The sequence below is a fragment of the Vipera berus genome (assembly GCF_964194415.1).
Source record: "Vipera berus genome assembly, chromosome: 9".
NCBI classification, from domain to species: Eukaryota; Metazoa; Chordata; class Lepidosauria; order Squamata; family Viperidae; genus Vipera; species Vipera berus.
The window spans coordinates 10,675,293-10,693,049 of record NC_138212.1 but is presented as its reverse complement, the minus strand read 5'-3'; the positions used below and the strand labels follow the sequence as shown (position 1 = coordinate 10,693,049).

Genomic DNA, 17,757 nt, shown 5'->3' with positions numbered 1-17,757 from the left:
CATTGTCGGGTGTCGGGTGGGCGTGGCCCATTGGGTGGGCGTGGCCCATTGGGTGGGCGTGGCGGCAACGGCAGACTGGGTGGGACTAAAAAGTTCAATCAATCAATTCCAACTTTGCGAGATCTTTTTTCCGAGAAGTTGAAATTGATTGAACGTTTAGGGTTTTTTTGCACACGGCGGCGGAGGGCTAAAGCAAAAAGGTTTCATAAAACCCAGCTGAAGGCCTAGGACTGTGGCGACAGCGTGCGTACCCACGGAGAGGGCTCTGCGTGCCACAGGTTCGCCACCACGGTCCTAAAGGATCTTCACTGGGTCTATTAAGAACCGGGAGCTTTATTCAGAACTGACCCGACATCAAAATTCTCATTCCCTCCTCCGGAGGCAAGTCATACGAGTCATATTGTTTGCTTCGCTCCGGGAGAGCTGCCGCTCCTTCCTACCTGCTGTTCCGAAACCTCCCAGGGCAGACCCCAGGGTAGCACCAAGGGAACTGCTGCTCCCAAAGCCGAGGGAAGTGTTGGCAGGTTGGGCAGAGCCCTGAGAAAAGAGCGAGCTGCTCTGCGAATTGCTCGTTAGGGAATTGTTGCCGTAAAAGGAGCTGGAGGCCAAGTTGCTGGTGGGCTGCTGCGGCTGCGGCTGCGGCTGTTGAGTCCCAAGAGGTCGGAAAGGCCCGCTGGTCGTTCCTGCCAGGCCACCCGCAGCACCGTTTGCTGAAGCTGCAGCAGCTGCAACTGCTACCGCAGGGAAAGGGAGAGGGGGGGAGAGAAACATTAACAAGGCAAAGAATGGGAAACCTCACCCAGCCTGAATAAATAACAATTCATTTAGTGACCGTTCAAAGTTACAAGGGCACCGAGAAAAAAAGTAACCTATGACCGTTTTTCAGAGTTACAAGCTTTCCAACACCCCCAGAATCACGTGGTCAAAATTCAGATGCTGGATAACTGGTTCGTATTTATGAGGGTTGCAGCGTCCCAGGGTCACCTGGTCACTTTTTTTTTTTTGCACCCTTCTGACAAGCCAAGTCAATGGGAAAGCCAGATTCACTTAACAACCGTGTTGCTAGCTTGTCAACTGCAGTGATTCCCTTAACAGCTGAAGCAAGAAAGGTCGTAAAATGGGGCAAAATTCACTTATCAAGGGTCTCACTTGACAACAGAAATTTTGGGCTCAACTGTGGCCGTTAAGTCGAGGACTATCTGTATGGCATTTATTTTACAGAATGCTATGCATCCAAATTCATTTCCAGGAAAGGCCATCGGTAACTTCTGTGTGTATCACTTGGACCAGTAATTTCTAAACGGTTGGGAGAAGAGTCTTATCACACTGGCAATCAAATTAAATGATTTGCCATGATAGCGAACCAGCTTTCCACTTAACATTCCACACCCTCCTTTTCTTTCTAGTGAGTTTGTAAACAGCAAAGTACTTTTACTGCTGTGGCAGTTTGGAATCTGCTTACATGCAAACCAGGAATCGTGCTTTAAAACAAACTCTAGCTTACTAAAACAAAGCATAAAACAATCACCTGGTTAACATGTAATATTAAGCCACAGTAGGAAAGATTAGCATAACGTGATTTGCCAACCTTGTATCTTAAGTGTTATGTGCAAATCTAGCCACGGTCGATCATTCAAGAAACACTCGATTTTTTTTTTCAATTGAAAAAAAATCCTAGCTAAATATAATGTGAGAATACCACCAATTCAGGCTTGGAAGACGGCAGATTCAACACTTACCAACTAGAATCCCTGCTCTGTGTGTTATAATTTAAGAATCACATATGCATAGAAACGAAATGCCAGTTTGGTCTGCATGAGGGAAGAATGCTTGGGCCCAGTTTGCTAAATGGGAACGACACCTCCTGGCTCGCAAACATGCTAGGCAGGACTTGCCTTTTCCATAGTTAACAATATCGTATTTCGTGTTTTCTATGGATTTTTAAGTCCTATGCAACCATCAGTGTTCCATCTGGATTCTGATACCCGTTACATCTAACAGTTTCACAGAGTTGCTGAAACGGACGATGCATCCGACTGCGGTGCTCCCACAGAGACTTGCCTGCTTGTGCAGCTGAGGAACTGATGAGGACAGGGGCAGGAGCCACCAGTCGTACCGGAGCCCCAAGGCCATTCCTTGCCCCTGTATTCACCACAAGAGCACCTGTTTGGTCATAATAGGCAGCTGGAGCCAGGACTGGGTAACCTATGAAGACAGATGGGACCGTTATAAGGAATCGTCTTTACAATACTGGTGTGTGTGGGGGTTTGGTGTGTGTGTTGCCATACATACACGCACACACACACACACACCCCACACACAGCTCTTCTGGAAATAAGCTCTTACCTGGCATTCCTGCTGCCAGCCCCTGCCCAAAAGCAAGAGCTGAATTCACGGCTGCTGCAGCCACTAAAGGATCCGTCTGCTGGCCCTGCTGGTTCTGATTTGGGGTCAAAGGACGCTGGCTGGCTCCTCCCCGGAGAACCTTAGAGAAAAGCAAGGAGGTTATCAGGTATCAGCACTATCAAGAGTAGAAAACAACATGCTGAAATTAACACAGAACATCCCTTTTTATTTGTTATATTTTGGAACCAGCCATCTCCCCTAAAACACCTCCACTGAATGTCATATATATATATATATATATATATATATGTATGTATGTATGTATGTATGTATATGTATATGTATATGTATATGTATATGTATATGCAAAATCAAAAATGGACGAATTTTTTTTCATGCAGAACCAGAAATGTAAAAGTTGGGCTAGAGGAAACATTTATTAGTCAGTCAAACCTTGCACGCTCTTTTTCTAAAACCTCAATTTTTCAACTGCTCCTCATCATTCCTTCTAGAGTCCCATGATGGTCTCCAGCCTATCACGTTTATCCTTGTCTTTGCTCTGGTCTACTGCCTCCCAATTTTTTAAGAATGTCTCACTAGAAATGTAGGTTATGCTTAAGGCTACAACTCTGCTTTAAAGCATTGCCACTTCTCAGGGCTGTTTTTATAAAAGAATAAAAAAAATCAGGAGGGGTGGAGAACGTGCTGGGCTATAAGGGCAAAGTTGCTAAGGGACCCTGAAAAGACTGGTTTTCAACAGCGGCACCGATTCCTGATTTTCACTCAGAAAAAAATTAAAAAATGGAGTTTCCTTTATGGAGTATTTCTAGCCCAAAATGACACCATTGATATGTATACCTGGATTTTTCATGGCTGAGTATAATTAACTGAGCTTAATACTCCTCATCATTATCCATAATTAGTCTTAATGGATTGCTGCAAGAAATACAAGGTATACATATAAATACCACAATGAGCGTCTGTCCTATTTTATTGTAGTTTTACATAGCAAGTCGTTATAATAACAATTTGTAACTGTTTTTATATATATGGGAACTTATAAAAAATATCTAAGTAAATTCTTTGGAGAACAACCGTTAATAATATCTCCATGTTCATTCAGCAGAAAACAAATGGTAAACTCTTATCATAATAACAATGTGTTGTTTAAGAAGGTCCAGCTCAGCTTATCTGAGTCCATAGCAAGGTTCTCATTATGGAACAATGTTCTCAGTGAGGGCAAGGGTGTCATCACTGCCAGACCTTTGGAGTCCAATGACTCTGAAAAGTAAATTAAACTGCATTTCCTTATCCTCACATGGCTGAAACCGCACTGCCAAATGACTTATTTGTTGCAATCAAATAATATTATTCTGCCAAACCCCATGCCAAAATCTAGACAGATAATCTTCTTTTTGAGGATAGATATGCGTATTTTTAGCCAGGATATGAAATCTATGAAATAGATAGAACACAATAAACCATAAATCATGGTTAACAAACCCAACAGGGGAGTTCACACAATACGCGACACCAAAAGCACTTCTACAGCTTAACACAATATTGGAACCCAATTAAAACTGCCCGTACATGAGAATTTCAGCAAATATTCTTGGCCGTATTTCCATCCTTCTTCTCTGCCTCGCCTCCTTTTATGCACACACCAGGCTTTCTTTCTCATAATCAAGGACCAACATGCAAATCCCATTTATCAGTTTGCGCCTTGGAACTACTTATTAAAAAGTCTGCTATCGCTGCAGACTTGGCTCCAATAGGAGACTGCTCAGCAGGAAACCAACAAAAAGAGTCTCGTGCCATCACCAACCAGATCACACCTAGCTACTACAAGGGGAAGGGGCTGTCTTTTGAGGCAAGGCTTCTTACCTGCTGTTGTCCTTGCTGGGTCTGCTGTGAGGTCTGTTGATTTGAGGAGTTTGTGGCAGCGGCGGCAGCGGCTTGTTGCTGGAAAAGACTGGCGGGATACACTCCCCAAGGAGCTACTCCGTAATATTGATGCGGGACAACGGCAGGCCCTAAAACACCAACAAAGGACTGGCTTTATCTTTTACTAGTTGCCTCACAGGGATTTGTAGCTCAAAGCAATCCACCATTAACTGAACAAGAGAAATAAAGAGCTAGGTAGCTTAAGTGGAGGAACCCTATCGGGCCCAAGGGGAGAGGGGATAAAGAAGACGGCCCTGCCACATGGCCAATTTTCTAATATGTTCCAATTATAGGCAAAAATAATAATAGTACTTAACGCCCAGAACAAATACTTGCTTACTGGCAGGTATCTTTCACCTGAGATGCCTATACTTTTTCAGTCCAGAAGCCCAGGGATACAAACTAACTGCTCTAACTACTTAAGGCTCTGGACAAGCTAAACCACATACTTGGGTCAGTTTTGTCTCCCTGGTCACCCCTTTCCCAAACTTCTGAAAGCCAAAGCAGGGGAAGGCAGCAAGCCGGGAAGGATACTGTGACTCAAGATACAAAGCTAATTCTGTGAGACATGAGGAAGATGGTCCCTCGGAGCCTCGAGTATCTGTGGGGGGTGGTGGGGTGGTGGTGGGAGAGTGTGTGTGTCCCAGAGCAAAGAGTGTGTAAAAGCAACTTACCTAAAGTTGCAGCTGCCGCAAGCCCTGCTGCATAGGGATCCGTTCCTGGTGGAGCAGCACTGATGATGTATGGGTTGGGCACAAAGGCAGCAGGAGCTAAACCTGCTGAAAGCATACCTGTCAGTGAAAACAAACTTGGCTAGCACTGCAATCCTACTAAACAACTTCTGCAGGGTGTGTGTGCGTGCGTGTGTTTGTAAGCAACCTATCTCCGCTCTAACAGAGCAAAGGGTTCAAGGCATTAAGAGAAGAGTCTTAAAATCTAGAGGTCTTCTGTTGAGAAAACTACTACTCATTTTGATTTATTATTTTAAAAAAAGAGCTTAAAATGTGGTGGTTCTTTCCCATTTTTTCAATAATTACATAGAGCATTTTTTCCACGTTTGATTATTTTTTTTTTGGAACAGCTCTATAAACCCCCATAATAAGGCATATTTGCCTTCTTGTTCCAACATTATGCGAGGCTATTTCAGGAGGAATCGGAGGCAGGAGAATGTGTTTCTCACTTCAATCTTTTAAGTAGCTTAATTCACGCCTGGCTCAGAGGCAACGAGTCCTTCCAATAAAAGTTCTCATTATAGACTCACAGTCTCAGTGAGGGCAAGAGCATCATCACTGCCAGACACGATAAAGGTAAGGATATAAAAACCCTGTAAAATCACATAATCATTTCTGCTTTATCCTCTTTCTTGAAACAAATGAACACCCATCTCCAGAGTTACTTAACCAAGTGATGAATGTTTAACAGAGAAGGTGATCAGATTTTTACCCATTCAGGACCTGAAGGCTTACCTATGTGAGGCTGATGAGCAGCTGCTAATGCGTATTGCTGTTGTTGGGCTGCTGTCAGTTGCTGGACCGCAAGTGCGTTCGGTCTTTGGAACAGCTGAGAAATATGCAATTTTTTTAAAAAAGACATTAATTTTACAACTTTACCCCAACGCTCTTAATGCCAGGAGCTCATTTAACCTAGAGTCTCTTTCTGCCCATAATGCTATCCCTCTGACAAATACAATTGTTTAGCGATTGCCTCGTACAACAACTATTTGCAGTGATGAAAACATAACTCTGTGACCAATCCTCACATTTATGACTTTTGCAGGTCTATAAAGCAAAGGAAAGCTGAAAATAATAAGCCCACCCAGCTGCCATTTTGCAGAGTGACAGCTCCGTTTAACAACTAGGCCAGTGGTCCCAATTGTGGTTACTTAAATGAGACCCTGCAATGGCAATTCTTGTTATGCCTAAAACCTGCCATTCTGTTTAATGCTAATGGAAGTCCCCATTCTACTCCCTCATTTTACTCTCATTCTAGCCATCTCTCTCTCTACCATATGGTCCCTGAGTGATAATTCAGTTCGCTGTTATCAAACTTTAGGATGCATTTATTTGTCAAAATTTCCCTAGAAGGCACTTGTATCTATTGCCACAATAATGCTACACATCACATAGGGCCAGAAGAGAGGAGGTTGAAAAAGGCATCTGGGTCGATAAATGTAGTAGCTACCTGTTGTTGTGAGTTGTAATCAAATAAGCCCACAGTTGCCGCAGCAGAATCCACAGGTACTTGGGTGCCAGAGTAATCAAACTGAAGTGGCTCCATGCCAACATGCTCCATGGGATCCAGAGGAACATTCTGGGATTCCATATTAGAGAAATCCTCCACAGGCTTGGCACCATTAGTACTAGCTAGCTGGGCTAAGCTTTCTGATCCATTCTGGTTTGGCCCTAAAAGATCCACATCACTGGCAGAGTTCTGACAGTTTCCTGGTGTCCTGCTGAAAAAGAAAGGGGAGGCTCTGTTTTCAGTTTCTCCTACATATTTCCTATACACTTAATTTTAAGCTCCATAGGAACATGTATACTTATGTGTTACAACACACTCTGCTTAGTTGGTTTATTATATATGGCTTCTCTTTTCTTTTGTATTATAAACGTCTTCAACCCAGACAGGGTACCATTTTGGAATTCTCTCCCAGGATAATTTTATTATAGTGACAATAAAATCTGAAGGCAGCACAATAAGGTCTTGCAAAATTATCTTGTTCACTTAGCGATCCAATGAAGCTGCCTACTTCTATGTGATCTCCCAAACCACAACTCCCAGGATTCTCAGTCAATAATCCTAGCTTACAAGGGGAAAAACCTACCTGGCCCTTTCTACTCGACCAAGTTTAAAGTCCAAGCCTAGTAATTTGGTAAAAGGTAAAGGTTTCCCCTTATCCAGTCATTTCTGACTCTAGGGGGCGGTGCTCATCTCTGTTTCTTAGCGGAGGGAGCCAGCATTGTCCAGATATTTCACGGTCATTGGTCAGCACGACTACACGCTGTGGCACAGAGAACCCCATTACTTTCCCACCAAAGTGGTACCTATGTATCTACTCTCATTTGCCTGCTTTCAAACTCCTAGATGGGCAGGAAATGGACCAAGTAACAGGAGCTCACCTGTTGCACAGAGCTTGAGTCTCAAATTTGGGCAGTCAGCTTTCCAGCTGACAAGCTCAGCTTCTTTTACTGCTGAGCCATCATGCCCTCTAAGTAATTTTGTAATACATTACAAACTTTCCACCAAGTGGACGTACTTGGCTACATTTCTACATAACCCTGAACTATGTGCATACGTACCCGCTCCATATAAATTTAATAAACCTAAACCTTTAATAAACCTAAACCTCCTTCTGGAAGAAAGAATTGGAGAAGCACTCCAATTCATTTTCCTGGTTTGCTGTTCATCAGTGAAAACAACTTTAAATTAGGATTTTTATTTATTAATCACATTTATATGGCTGCCTGTCTCACACAAAGCAACTCCGGACAGCTACGTAAACTTAAATTTTCTGTTCAAGTCAACCAAAACGCCAGGTCTTGTCTACCAGTTTGCTTAGCAACTGATCAGAATTTGTTGTTGCTAAGCAAACTGGTTACAAGACCTGGCATTTTGGTTGATCTGATCAGAAAATATAAGTTTACGTAGCTGTCCAGAGTTCCTTTCTCCTTAGAGAGTATTAACCCTGATTTGGCATGATGAACTGCTGCCCTGCCCAGCGCACCATCACATATGGAAACTTACGTACCTAAAATCTTTTGTATCTGCATCAATTCCATTTTGCACAGGTAAACCATTAGCCTTGTCCATTACGTCTCCCTCTTCCTTCAAATCACCTAATTTATCGCCATCAAATGTACTTTTATTTTTCTTGTCTCCTTTATCATTGTCATCATTCTCTGCATCCCTTGGCCCCTGTGCAAAGCATAGAGGGTTGCTAAATTTTGCATAAACCATGTCAGAAAATTCAATTATAACAATTTGGAAAAATTCTGCATCATAATCTGCATATCACTTATAAGTTTAACTACTGTTTTAATTCAGTCCTATTTAATTTTACCTTATGTCAACGTAATTTTGGGGTATTAAGATGATGATCCACTCAAAATTGTTCCAAATACAGTGACAGCGCATCAGGTATATCCCAAATAAATAAATGATTCAAAAACAGCAATGCCGTAAATAATCTAGTTATTACTTACAAATCCTCCTTTTCTGAGACAGGAGTCCCCAGGGGATGAACTCAACACATATTCTACCATGCTAACGCCGAGTCCACCACTTTCCGATCGTGGAGACAGCACTGAATTAACTTCATTATTCACATGAAAACCTTGACCAGGTCGTCTCTGAACCATGATTGGTTGGGAAACAGAATGATCTACGACAAAAATAACCACAACAGTCACGGGTTACAATTTCTCAAAAGGGAAATTTGTTACCAGCAAAATATTTGGGGTCCGCAACATTATGATTATTTCCCACCTTGTTCTTCATGCCCTATTATTACCTACTCATTAATTTTACCATTTTTTCCCCACCTCTAAAAGCCACCAAGGATAATATTCAATTAAAAACATCTACTAAAAGTTAGCATGAAACCTAAGGACAAGGAGACACTGTCCTATAGAGCAGACATGTCAAACACAAGGTCCGGGGGCCAGATCCGGCCCGCAAAGTGGTTTCATGTGGCCCGCGAAGCCATCCTGGAAACAGTGAGGGAACGGCCCCACGGCCCTGGCCCAGAGACCCTCCTTCTGCCAGAGACCCTCAGATCCCCTGTCCCACTCCCCTGTCCCACTCCTGCCCAGGCCCCCATAGGCACCCTTTATGCGAACGATGTAGAGCTGGCCACGCCCACCCAGTAGGCCATACACACTCTAGCCACGCCCACCCAGTAGGCCACGCCCACCCTGGCCATACCCACCCGGCCCCCTGAGGGCAACCACAATGCTGATGCGGCCCTCAATGAAATTGAGTTTGACACCCCTGCTATAGAGTAAAAGCTCATAGTCATCTATGACAAATATTCCACATCATTTCATGTTGCTGAAATTGGGTATGTGTAGTTTAATGAAGAGAAGGGTGAGGGGTGACATGATAGCAGTGTTCCAATATCTCAGGGGCCGCCACAAAGAAGAGGAAGCCAAGCTATTCTCCAAAGCACCTGAAAGCAGGACAAGAAGCAACAGATGGAAACTAGTCAAGGAGAGAAGCAACCTAGAACTAAGGAGAAACTTCCTGACAGTTAGAACAATTAACCAGTGGAACAACCTGCCTCCAGAAGTGGTGAATGCTCCAACACTGGAGGTTTTTAAGAAGAGACTGGCCAGCCATTTGCCTGAAATGGTATAAGGTTTCCTGCCTGAGCAGGGGGTTGGACTAGATGACCTCCAAGGTCCCTTCCAACTTCTTCTTCTTCTTCTTCTTCTTCTTCTTCTTCTTCTTCTTCTTCTTCTTCTTCTTCTTCTTCTTCTTCATCATCATTATTATTATTATTATGTAAAGTAATACAGAAAAGTATTTACTGCCTATTTAAAAGCACAGACAGAAAGGAGGCTAAACTCTTTTTTCTCTTGGCAGGTGTTTCACAATCAGAGGCAGCTACCAACAATACCCATCAACCTTGGCTCTTGAGGGCCTCTAGGAGTCATGTTAAATGATCAGCAGCCTCAAATAAAAGAAGTGGGTGTTTCAGATATCCTGGTCATAAATTATTTAGGGATTTCAGAGTCACAACCTGCACGCTGAATTGTAGCTGAAATAAACTGGAAGCAATATCCTCTTCCAAGAATGGTGCAATGTAATCTCTGAAAGGCATTCCAGTTAAAAAAAAACCACCACCCTATGTACAAAGGTTTTCATTCTGCCTTTAAGGAATTTGTCTTTAACAAGCGCAAAGAAATTAAGTACCCCTCAGTGGCTGTAGTCAGCCCTGACCTTTTTTTCACTTCCTTAAAAAAGTGTACCCAAGATAATTTGCTTTCCTGTATTATTCCCTTAATCAATAAAATGTATTATTCCCTTAATCAATAAAATTATACTTAATTTTGCAATAATTGGCGGTTATGGACCACTTTTAAATACCAACTGTTCAAAAGTGTTTTAAGGAAACAAAGAGAAAGAGAAGTCTAGTTGTAAAAGAGAAATAACACAGATTTGTCCAGAATTATTTTAAAATCGGGGTAATTCAAAGTACCTGATGTCCCCCAGGCACTGTCTCTCCACTGATCACCCAAAAATATTCCTTTTGGTCCATCTTTGCTTGAATCATCGGATTCCCAAAATTTTTTCCCTGGCAAAAGCTGCTGTAAAATAAAAGCAGAAATAATGCAATGTAAACATTGGGAGAAAGATAAAAGCTTTAAAATAATGCATAGTTCTCGTCTCTCTCGTCACCCTTCCTCATGTCGCTGACAAATAAAGCAGATTTCCTAAGTATGTTAGGACTGCAACTTCTTCCCAGAAAGGTGTGCTCGGAAATTGCCCTCTCAACACAACTGGACGGTATGGGTCAGGTACGTTTTGTCATTCAGCATTTCAAAGCAAGGTGAGGGGTATGTGTGTGTGGAAGACAAAGTGATTTAATTTTGGACAGAAAAAAACATCATTACAGGTAGTCCTCAACTTAGAAGAATTCGCTTAGTGACTGTTCAGATACAACGGCACTGCAAAAAGCCACTTAGGGCCATTTTTCACACTGACAGCCATTGCCACATCCCCATGATGTGCAACTAGCTCATGCTGACGACAGTCGCAGTGTCCCTGGGTCACGGGATCCCTTTTGTGACCTTCTGACAAGCAAAGTCCATGGGGAAGCCAGATTCACTTAACAACTCTGGCAAGGAAGGTCGTAAAATGGAGAGAAACTCACTTAACAAATGTCTTAACAACATACATTTTGGGCTCAATTGTGGTCATTAAGTTGAAGACTACCTGGTCCTATTCTCTATTCTTTGCAAGGAAGGAGGCAGAAATACCTTCCTTGAATTACAAAGAGAAGGCAGACACTCTTGAGCAACATGTCCAATAAATCACCAAAATAATTCAATTTATGGGGCAGGTCTAGGTCAGGCACAGCAGGCCTGGCAATATCTTTTGCTCCAAATTTACAAAAGTTTCGATGACTGTTAGGCTTTAATTGGGTAATAATAAAGTAAGGCAGAGTCGGGCGGAACAAAATTGAGTAGTAGGGGAGAGAGGTACATTTAGGAAATTCTTCAACAGCAACAACAAAAACAGTTATGGCTCAGTTAGTGAGGAAATGCTTTCTAAAAGGGAACTTATAAATAAGTGTACCAAGAGCAGTATGACAGTAATGCCTCAAAAGAACACACAACTAATTTAAGGCCGAAGAGTCACGTTTACATGCCAGTATTTACATACAGTAATAACATGATTATATAACTATATACTCATACTAGAATGAACAATTAAAAGGCCAAACACAGCCACTATGCAGGAAGTGGTAAACTTTTAAGCAACATGGAATTTCTCATTCTCTCTGCGGCCTGACAGCTGCCTTCTTTTACTCCCTTCGCCATGTTCAAGTCCCCATTTGCTAAAATACAGTTTAGTAGCTTACAATAAACCACAAAAGCTCTCACTCCTAGTAACTGACAGGAAACTATAATATTTTATTTCAGACCTGTTGGCATATTAAATCAAGATGGAAGGGTGGAAATGCTGAAGAAGAACGGCACAAATTCTGGAAATAATTTCACCCAATGAACCATTTAAAAAAAATACTCCTCTGATCCAGCTGGGTTTCTTTGACTGTCCAAAGGCAGGGGACTAAATTTCCAAACTGCGCTAGTAATATCCTACCCTACGCAGGTAGGGTAATTTAGGGTTACTGTGACACAGAGCAATGTAATATATCAGCTTTGTTGTTAGGATTCATCCAAGGAAACTGGGCTAAAACAAACTATGACTCAATGCACTTGTGACCCCAACCAATTTCTCATATTCTAGGGACTAAAAGAGGGGCCGAGAGAGTATGGGAACCATTCCTTGTCACTTATTTGTAATTTTATAATTAATATACACGGCACATATTATTATGCTATGGGGTCTTCCCATTCAGGAAGTTGGCTGACCATTGACATTTCATGATTTGAAGTTGATGTATCTCATAAACCAGGGGTCTTCAAACTTGGCCCTTTTATGACTTGTGGACTTCAACTCCCAGAATTCCTCAGCCAGGCATGCTGGCTGAGGAATTCTGGGAGTTGAAGTCCATGAGTCATAAAAGGGCCAAGTTTGAAGACCCCTGTCATAAACCTTCTGTATTTCCGCTTCCGTTATTCAGTATCATGAAGGTACAAGGCACAAGTCCACACGGCATGTCTTGTTTTTGCTTTATTTATTTTTTTATTAAAAAAAAGCTTTTTATATTTCTTTTTAACATTTTGCACAATCTGGAGCTTCCCTCAGCTTTTTGGGACCTTATTCTTCTTATTCGGAGTCCGTTATGGGTGCAAATAGCAGCTGAGTCTGCTTTAGAGGAAGTGATGTCTACAGTAATGAAACTCCACAGACACAGCAGTCCTATCTATTGCTGGTCCTGTAAGTCCCCCTCAGCAGAAGTAACCAGCATGGAATGTTTTCGTCTAAGACAGGGGTAGGCAACTTCGGCTCTTTTATGACTCATGGACTTCTGACTCAGGAATTCTGGGAGTTGAAGTCCATGAGTCATAAAAGAGCCGAGGTTGCCTACCCCTGGTCTAAGACAGTATGCTGGCTGGGGAATTTTGGGAGTTGAAGTCCACATAGCTGTAAGCCACCAAGGTTAAGAAACATCGATCTAAGAATTTGGTAGGGCAGAGTGAAGGATGGAATAGCATACTATGCTGATACTGAAAGTCAAGTATTCAGGGATTATGTAGCAATTCAGATGTACGAGCAGTGGTCTTTTTCTATCAGCATACATTATTCATTTATAATGCATCAGTCAAAATTAAAAATGTGAAGCCGAACAAAAAAAAATGTATTGTATCAAGCAAGTTAATATTTTCTCAGTGAACGTAGGTGTGTGCAATTTTTTTTTAGATTTTCTAATCCCGTCTTTTTTTATTTTTATAAGTAACTCGAAGTGGCAAACCTACTTAATATTCCTTCCTCCTTCTATTTTCCACACAACAACAACCCCATCAGGTGAGTTGGGCTGAGACTGAGTGACTGGCCCAAAGTCACCCAACTGGCTTTCATGCCAAAGTCAGGACTAGACTGCAGTCTCCTGCTTTCTAGGCTGGAGCCTTGACCACTAGATCGAATTGGCTTGGGGATAGTCTACAATGATTAGGAGAAATACGACCTGTTACTACCAATTTTATGTGTTTTTTTCCTGGTTGGTTAGTAGATTTTAGCTGATGAGATCGCTTTTTTCATTTAAAATTCTAGTTTTATTTCAAACCACCATTCATAAATAACTAGCAGAGTTTTTAAAATAAAAGATCACTATCCTATTCCAAACATTACCAATAGGAAAACCAGTAGCCCTGTGACAACTTTCCTTTTTTAGGCTTCTACAGAGAACCAAGGAGTTTCACTTATATGGTTCTTTGGTGCCTGGGTACTTATTCCTGTGCAAAAGAAGGACCCTTGTCCCAAGAACTTTGCACTTTACCACTGCTATAGCTACAAAGACTATAGTTAGAAGATTTACACAGACCTGCCATAATTTTTTTGTAAATAAACTTAGTGGTAAATCCCATTCTTATAATCTTTTGAGAGACAGTTCAGAAAAACAGCTTTGCCTTGTAATCCAGATTCTTTTTACCTTATGTTCTCAAATGCTCTCATTAAGTAAACTTGGCTGTTATTATTTAGGATCTTATAAAGGTCAACATCAAAGCTTCATTTATTCACCTGCAGGTGAAACCAAGCCAGCCAATTAAAACTCTATAATACTGTCCTTCAGATCTTTTGGGGTTCTCCGTTTCAAATGAAGATATTGTTAGTATGAGCATTTTAAGCTTAAGGTTTACTTGTATTTATATACTTTATAAATTTATAAACATTTGTATTTATATTTGTAATTTATTTCTGAAATATTCATATATTTAAGAAAGTAGCCAAGACCCTTGGTTTTTTTTTCTTTCCATCATCTCTAATTTATTTTGATAATCGTTTTTATATGCAAGGAAGCTACGTGTCAAAAGGTCACTTTCACCCTAAGGAATAAAATATGTCCTCAACTTTACGGATGACAGCTACACCTCCAAAGCTCAGTATCTTAGCTGATGCTTTTGGCCCAATTTTCAATATACTTTGCATACTATTTCACACTGTCCCACCTACATTAAAAAAAGGTTCAATAATACTGACAAAGAAGCAAAGTGGAAATGAAGTTAACATTAGATGGACTAATTTTTGAGACACAGAATTATATAGCATAAAACAGCATTGGCACCTTCAAGATGCTCTCTAGAGACAAGAGTTTAAAGCAGGGGTCTTCAAACTTGGCAACTTTTAAGACTTGTGGACTTCCAACTCCCAGAATTCCTCAGCCAGCCCTTAAAATTGCCAAGTCTTAAAGTTGTCAAGTTTGAAGACCCCTGCTTTAAAGTATAGGCAGTATAGGTAGTCCTCGCTTAAACAGTATTGGGACTGGGAACTCCATCACTAACCGATGGGGTCATTAAGTGTGGAATGTGATTGTGCCAATTTATGGCAGCTGCAGCAGTTAAAGTTGCTGTCATTAAGCGAATCCCACACTGTCATTAGGCACAATGTCAACTGATTGCTGTTTGCAACCTTCTTTTGCCTTCCTGACTGATTTTGCTTGTTAGAAGCTGGCAGTGAAGACTGCAAATGGTGATCACCTGACCAAGGGACCCTGCAGCCATTTTAATTTCAAGCCAGTTTGCCAAGTGCCCAAATCACAATTATGTGATCGAGAGGATGCTGCAAAGGTTGCAACTACAAGGACTGATTGTAAGTCTCCTCATTCAGTACTGTCATAACTTCAAACAGTTGCTGAACAAGTGGTTATTAAACGAGAAACATCTGTATTCAATCATAAAATTTGTTTGTGTGGATAGCAGCACTAGTTACACTAACAGAAATCTCAGTTCTTTGAACTCCAGTCATATGAAGCCAAAGTAGATCCAGCAACATGAGGGAAGTTAGCAGGCTCAGAAGAACAATAGAGATTAAAAAAAATATTTTACTAAGGAAAACCTTAGGATGTTTAGTAAATGGAATTATTAGACCACCTGATAGAGAGCACTCCATACTTCAATATTGTGTAATGTTTCTACTTTCCAGCTTAAAAAAACACTCTACGTAATAGGAGAATGCACAATGTGATTTTAGTGAACTTACTCAAGACTTCTCAGGACAATTTTTGCAAGAACGAAGTTATTAAGCTGCTAATAACTCAGATTCTTGGCTTTCTATGCAAACAGATTAATTAATTTTAATTAATCCAAACTTCAAATACCAAAGATGAAATGGCCTGAAAAAATAAACACACTTGCAAAGGCTATTATTTTCCTCTCTGTTCTGGCAAAATGCCCAAACAAACCACAAATATGGCAGCTTTTCATCTCCATTTTTGCCTGTACAATTTATGCTTGAAAAAATAAATATGGGTAGAATCCTCACAAATACTACAAATGGGTAGGGCAGCCTTGCCACTAGATATGCTATCCACAGCCCAAGTCACCAATCATCCACAATCTGACTGTTTAAAATATTTCAAAAACAGGAGACCTATAAAGTGAGTGGTAATCTGTGCCCATCTTGGTACACCCTACTTGTATCACTGCCAAACCGATCAAAACTGAGCCTTGCGCTCGCTCCTTCACAAGTCAGAATCATGATGGAGATTAGTTCATGTTTGAGGAATCATGGCAACTTCTGGAAGCAACGAGGCATAAATCCCATTCAGTTGTTATTTTACACTTTTCAACTTCCAGATGTGTAGGACTACACCTCCCACTATCCTACTGAGCATTTAATTTTTGGTTTGCCCGCAAAGGAGGAGCAAAATTGGAGAGTTAAGAGTAGGGCTACTTCTAAAAATAAATTGTGTTCTCCAATATTCTAGCACAGGCATGCCAAACTTGTGACATCGCACGACGTATCACGACTTTTTCCCCATTGCCGGCAATGGGGAGGGCACGGTTTTGTCGTGATGCATCCAGCCCGCGGGCCGGCAGTTTGACATGCCTGTTCTAGCAGATTCTTGGTGCAAACCTCACTTCTGCTTTCATTCAGAGCTTTTTTTTTTGTAAGCATCGTTTTAGTCCACGCAAGCTAATATATTTTCCTTCCCAAGTTCACCAAGTAGTCCTAACAACCGCCACATATTATTAAAATAAATTCTGAGTTGGTCATTTCCCATATTTGGAAAGATTTTTTTATTTTTATTTTGGAGATCCACATGATCAGATTTTTAAGGTGGAGGGAGTAGAAATGTCGAGGGGGCAAAGTAATAAGGGTTCCTCTAATAAGGCAATTCTTCAGTAATTAGCAAACTTGAAAACTCTTGAACACATTCTTTCTTAAGACAAAGAGAGCCTCCCTGCCCAAATCCCTTTTCTTCTACCATGCCTTGAGGAACAATTCCATCATCCAGTCAAACTACAGAAACCAACTGAAGGTCAGACCAGCTAGAGCTAGGCACAACTGCTTCTTATCAGCATTTAACTTTGTTTTTACAGGGCAAAGCAGGTAAAGAGTCTGGGTGGAGATGCCTCAAAGGAAAGCCAATCCTTTATCTGTTAGTTAGGATAAGGAAGCCTCTCCCTAATTCAGTCTCCCTATATGGCCCAGGCTGCTTTACAAAGCAAAATAGGCTGACTGACCATAGGAATAAAAAAAAAGCCTACAAAGAAGCAGATTGAATCCACCTCCATTGCTTAGTACTGTATTCGTCAAAAGTATCTCTTGTCCATTTGAATCCAAGAGCAAATAACATTTGCATTTTATTGGCCAACCTTTTACTTAGTTTACAGCAGCTGGCTTTGGATTTCATATAGCTAAGGTGTATGGCAATTTGGTGTTTTTGGCATGTAGCTTGCAGGCAAAACTCAAAAATGTTCTTAAAGTTTCAATAAGGTAAAGGTAAAGGTTCCCCCGCACATGTGTGCTAGTCGTTTCCGACTCTAGGGGCCGGTGCTCATCTCCGTTTCAAAGCCGAAGAGCCAGCGCTTGTCTGAGGACGTCTCCGTGGTCATGTGGCCGGCATGACTAGACGCCAAAGGCGCACGGAACGCTGTTACCTTCCCACCGCAGTGGTCCCTATTTTTCTACTTGCATTTTTACGTGCTTTCGAACTGCTAGGTTGGCAGAATAAAGTTTCAATAGCATAATACAAAGAGCTTCAAGTAGCTTACTTCTCTTATTTTTATTTTATTGATTAAATTTATGTGCTGCCCATCTCACTATCCAAAGCAATGCTGGGCATAAGTTTTTAGAACTTTCAAGGGCCACCTTACTTGTGCTTTCTCCTCTATG

The 17,757-nt window shown here is 41.4% G+C and overlaps 1 protein-coding gene across 3 annotated transcripts in view; it reads right to left on the bottom strand.

Moving 5' to 3' along the window:
• The window catches only part of PUM1 (pumilio RNA binding family member 1), a 49,750-nt gene that overhangs the window by 12,874 nt on the left and 19,119 nt on the right, over positions 1-17,757 (bottom strand). For all 3 annotated transcript variants that reach the window (XM_081335474.1, XM_081335473.1, XM_081335472.1), the window contains exons 4-13: positions 10,490-10,598; positions 8,493-8,671; positions 8,039-8,205; positions 6,472-6,742; positions 5,757-5,850; positions 4,965-5,081; positions 4,231-4,379; positions 2,347-2,485; positions 2,062-2,205; positions 441-734 (exon numbers count right to left, since the gene is read on the bottom strand). In XM_081335474.1, the coding sequence (XP_081191600.1) occupies positions 441-734; positions 2,062-2,205; positions 2,347-2,485; positions 4,231-4,379; positions 4,965-5,081; positions 5,757-5,850; positions 6,472-6,742; positions 8,039-8,205; positions 8,493-8,671; positions 10,490-10,598 (1,663 nt within the window). The remainder of the gene's footprint in view (positions 1-440; positions 735-2,061; positions 2,206-2,346; positions 2,486-4,230; positions 4,380-4,964; positions 5,082-5,756; positions 5,851-6,471; positions 6,743-8,038; positions 8,206-8,492; positions 8,672-10,489; positions 10,599-17,757) is intronic.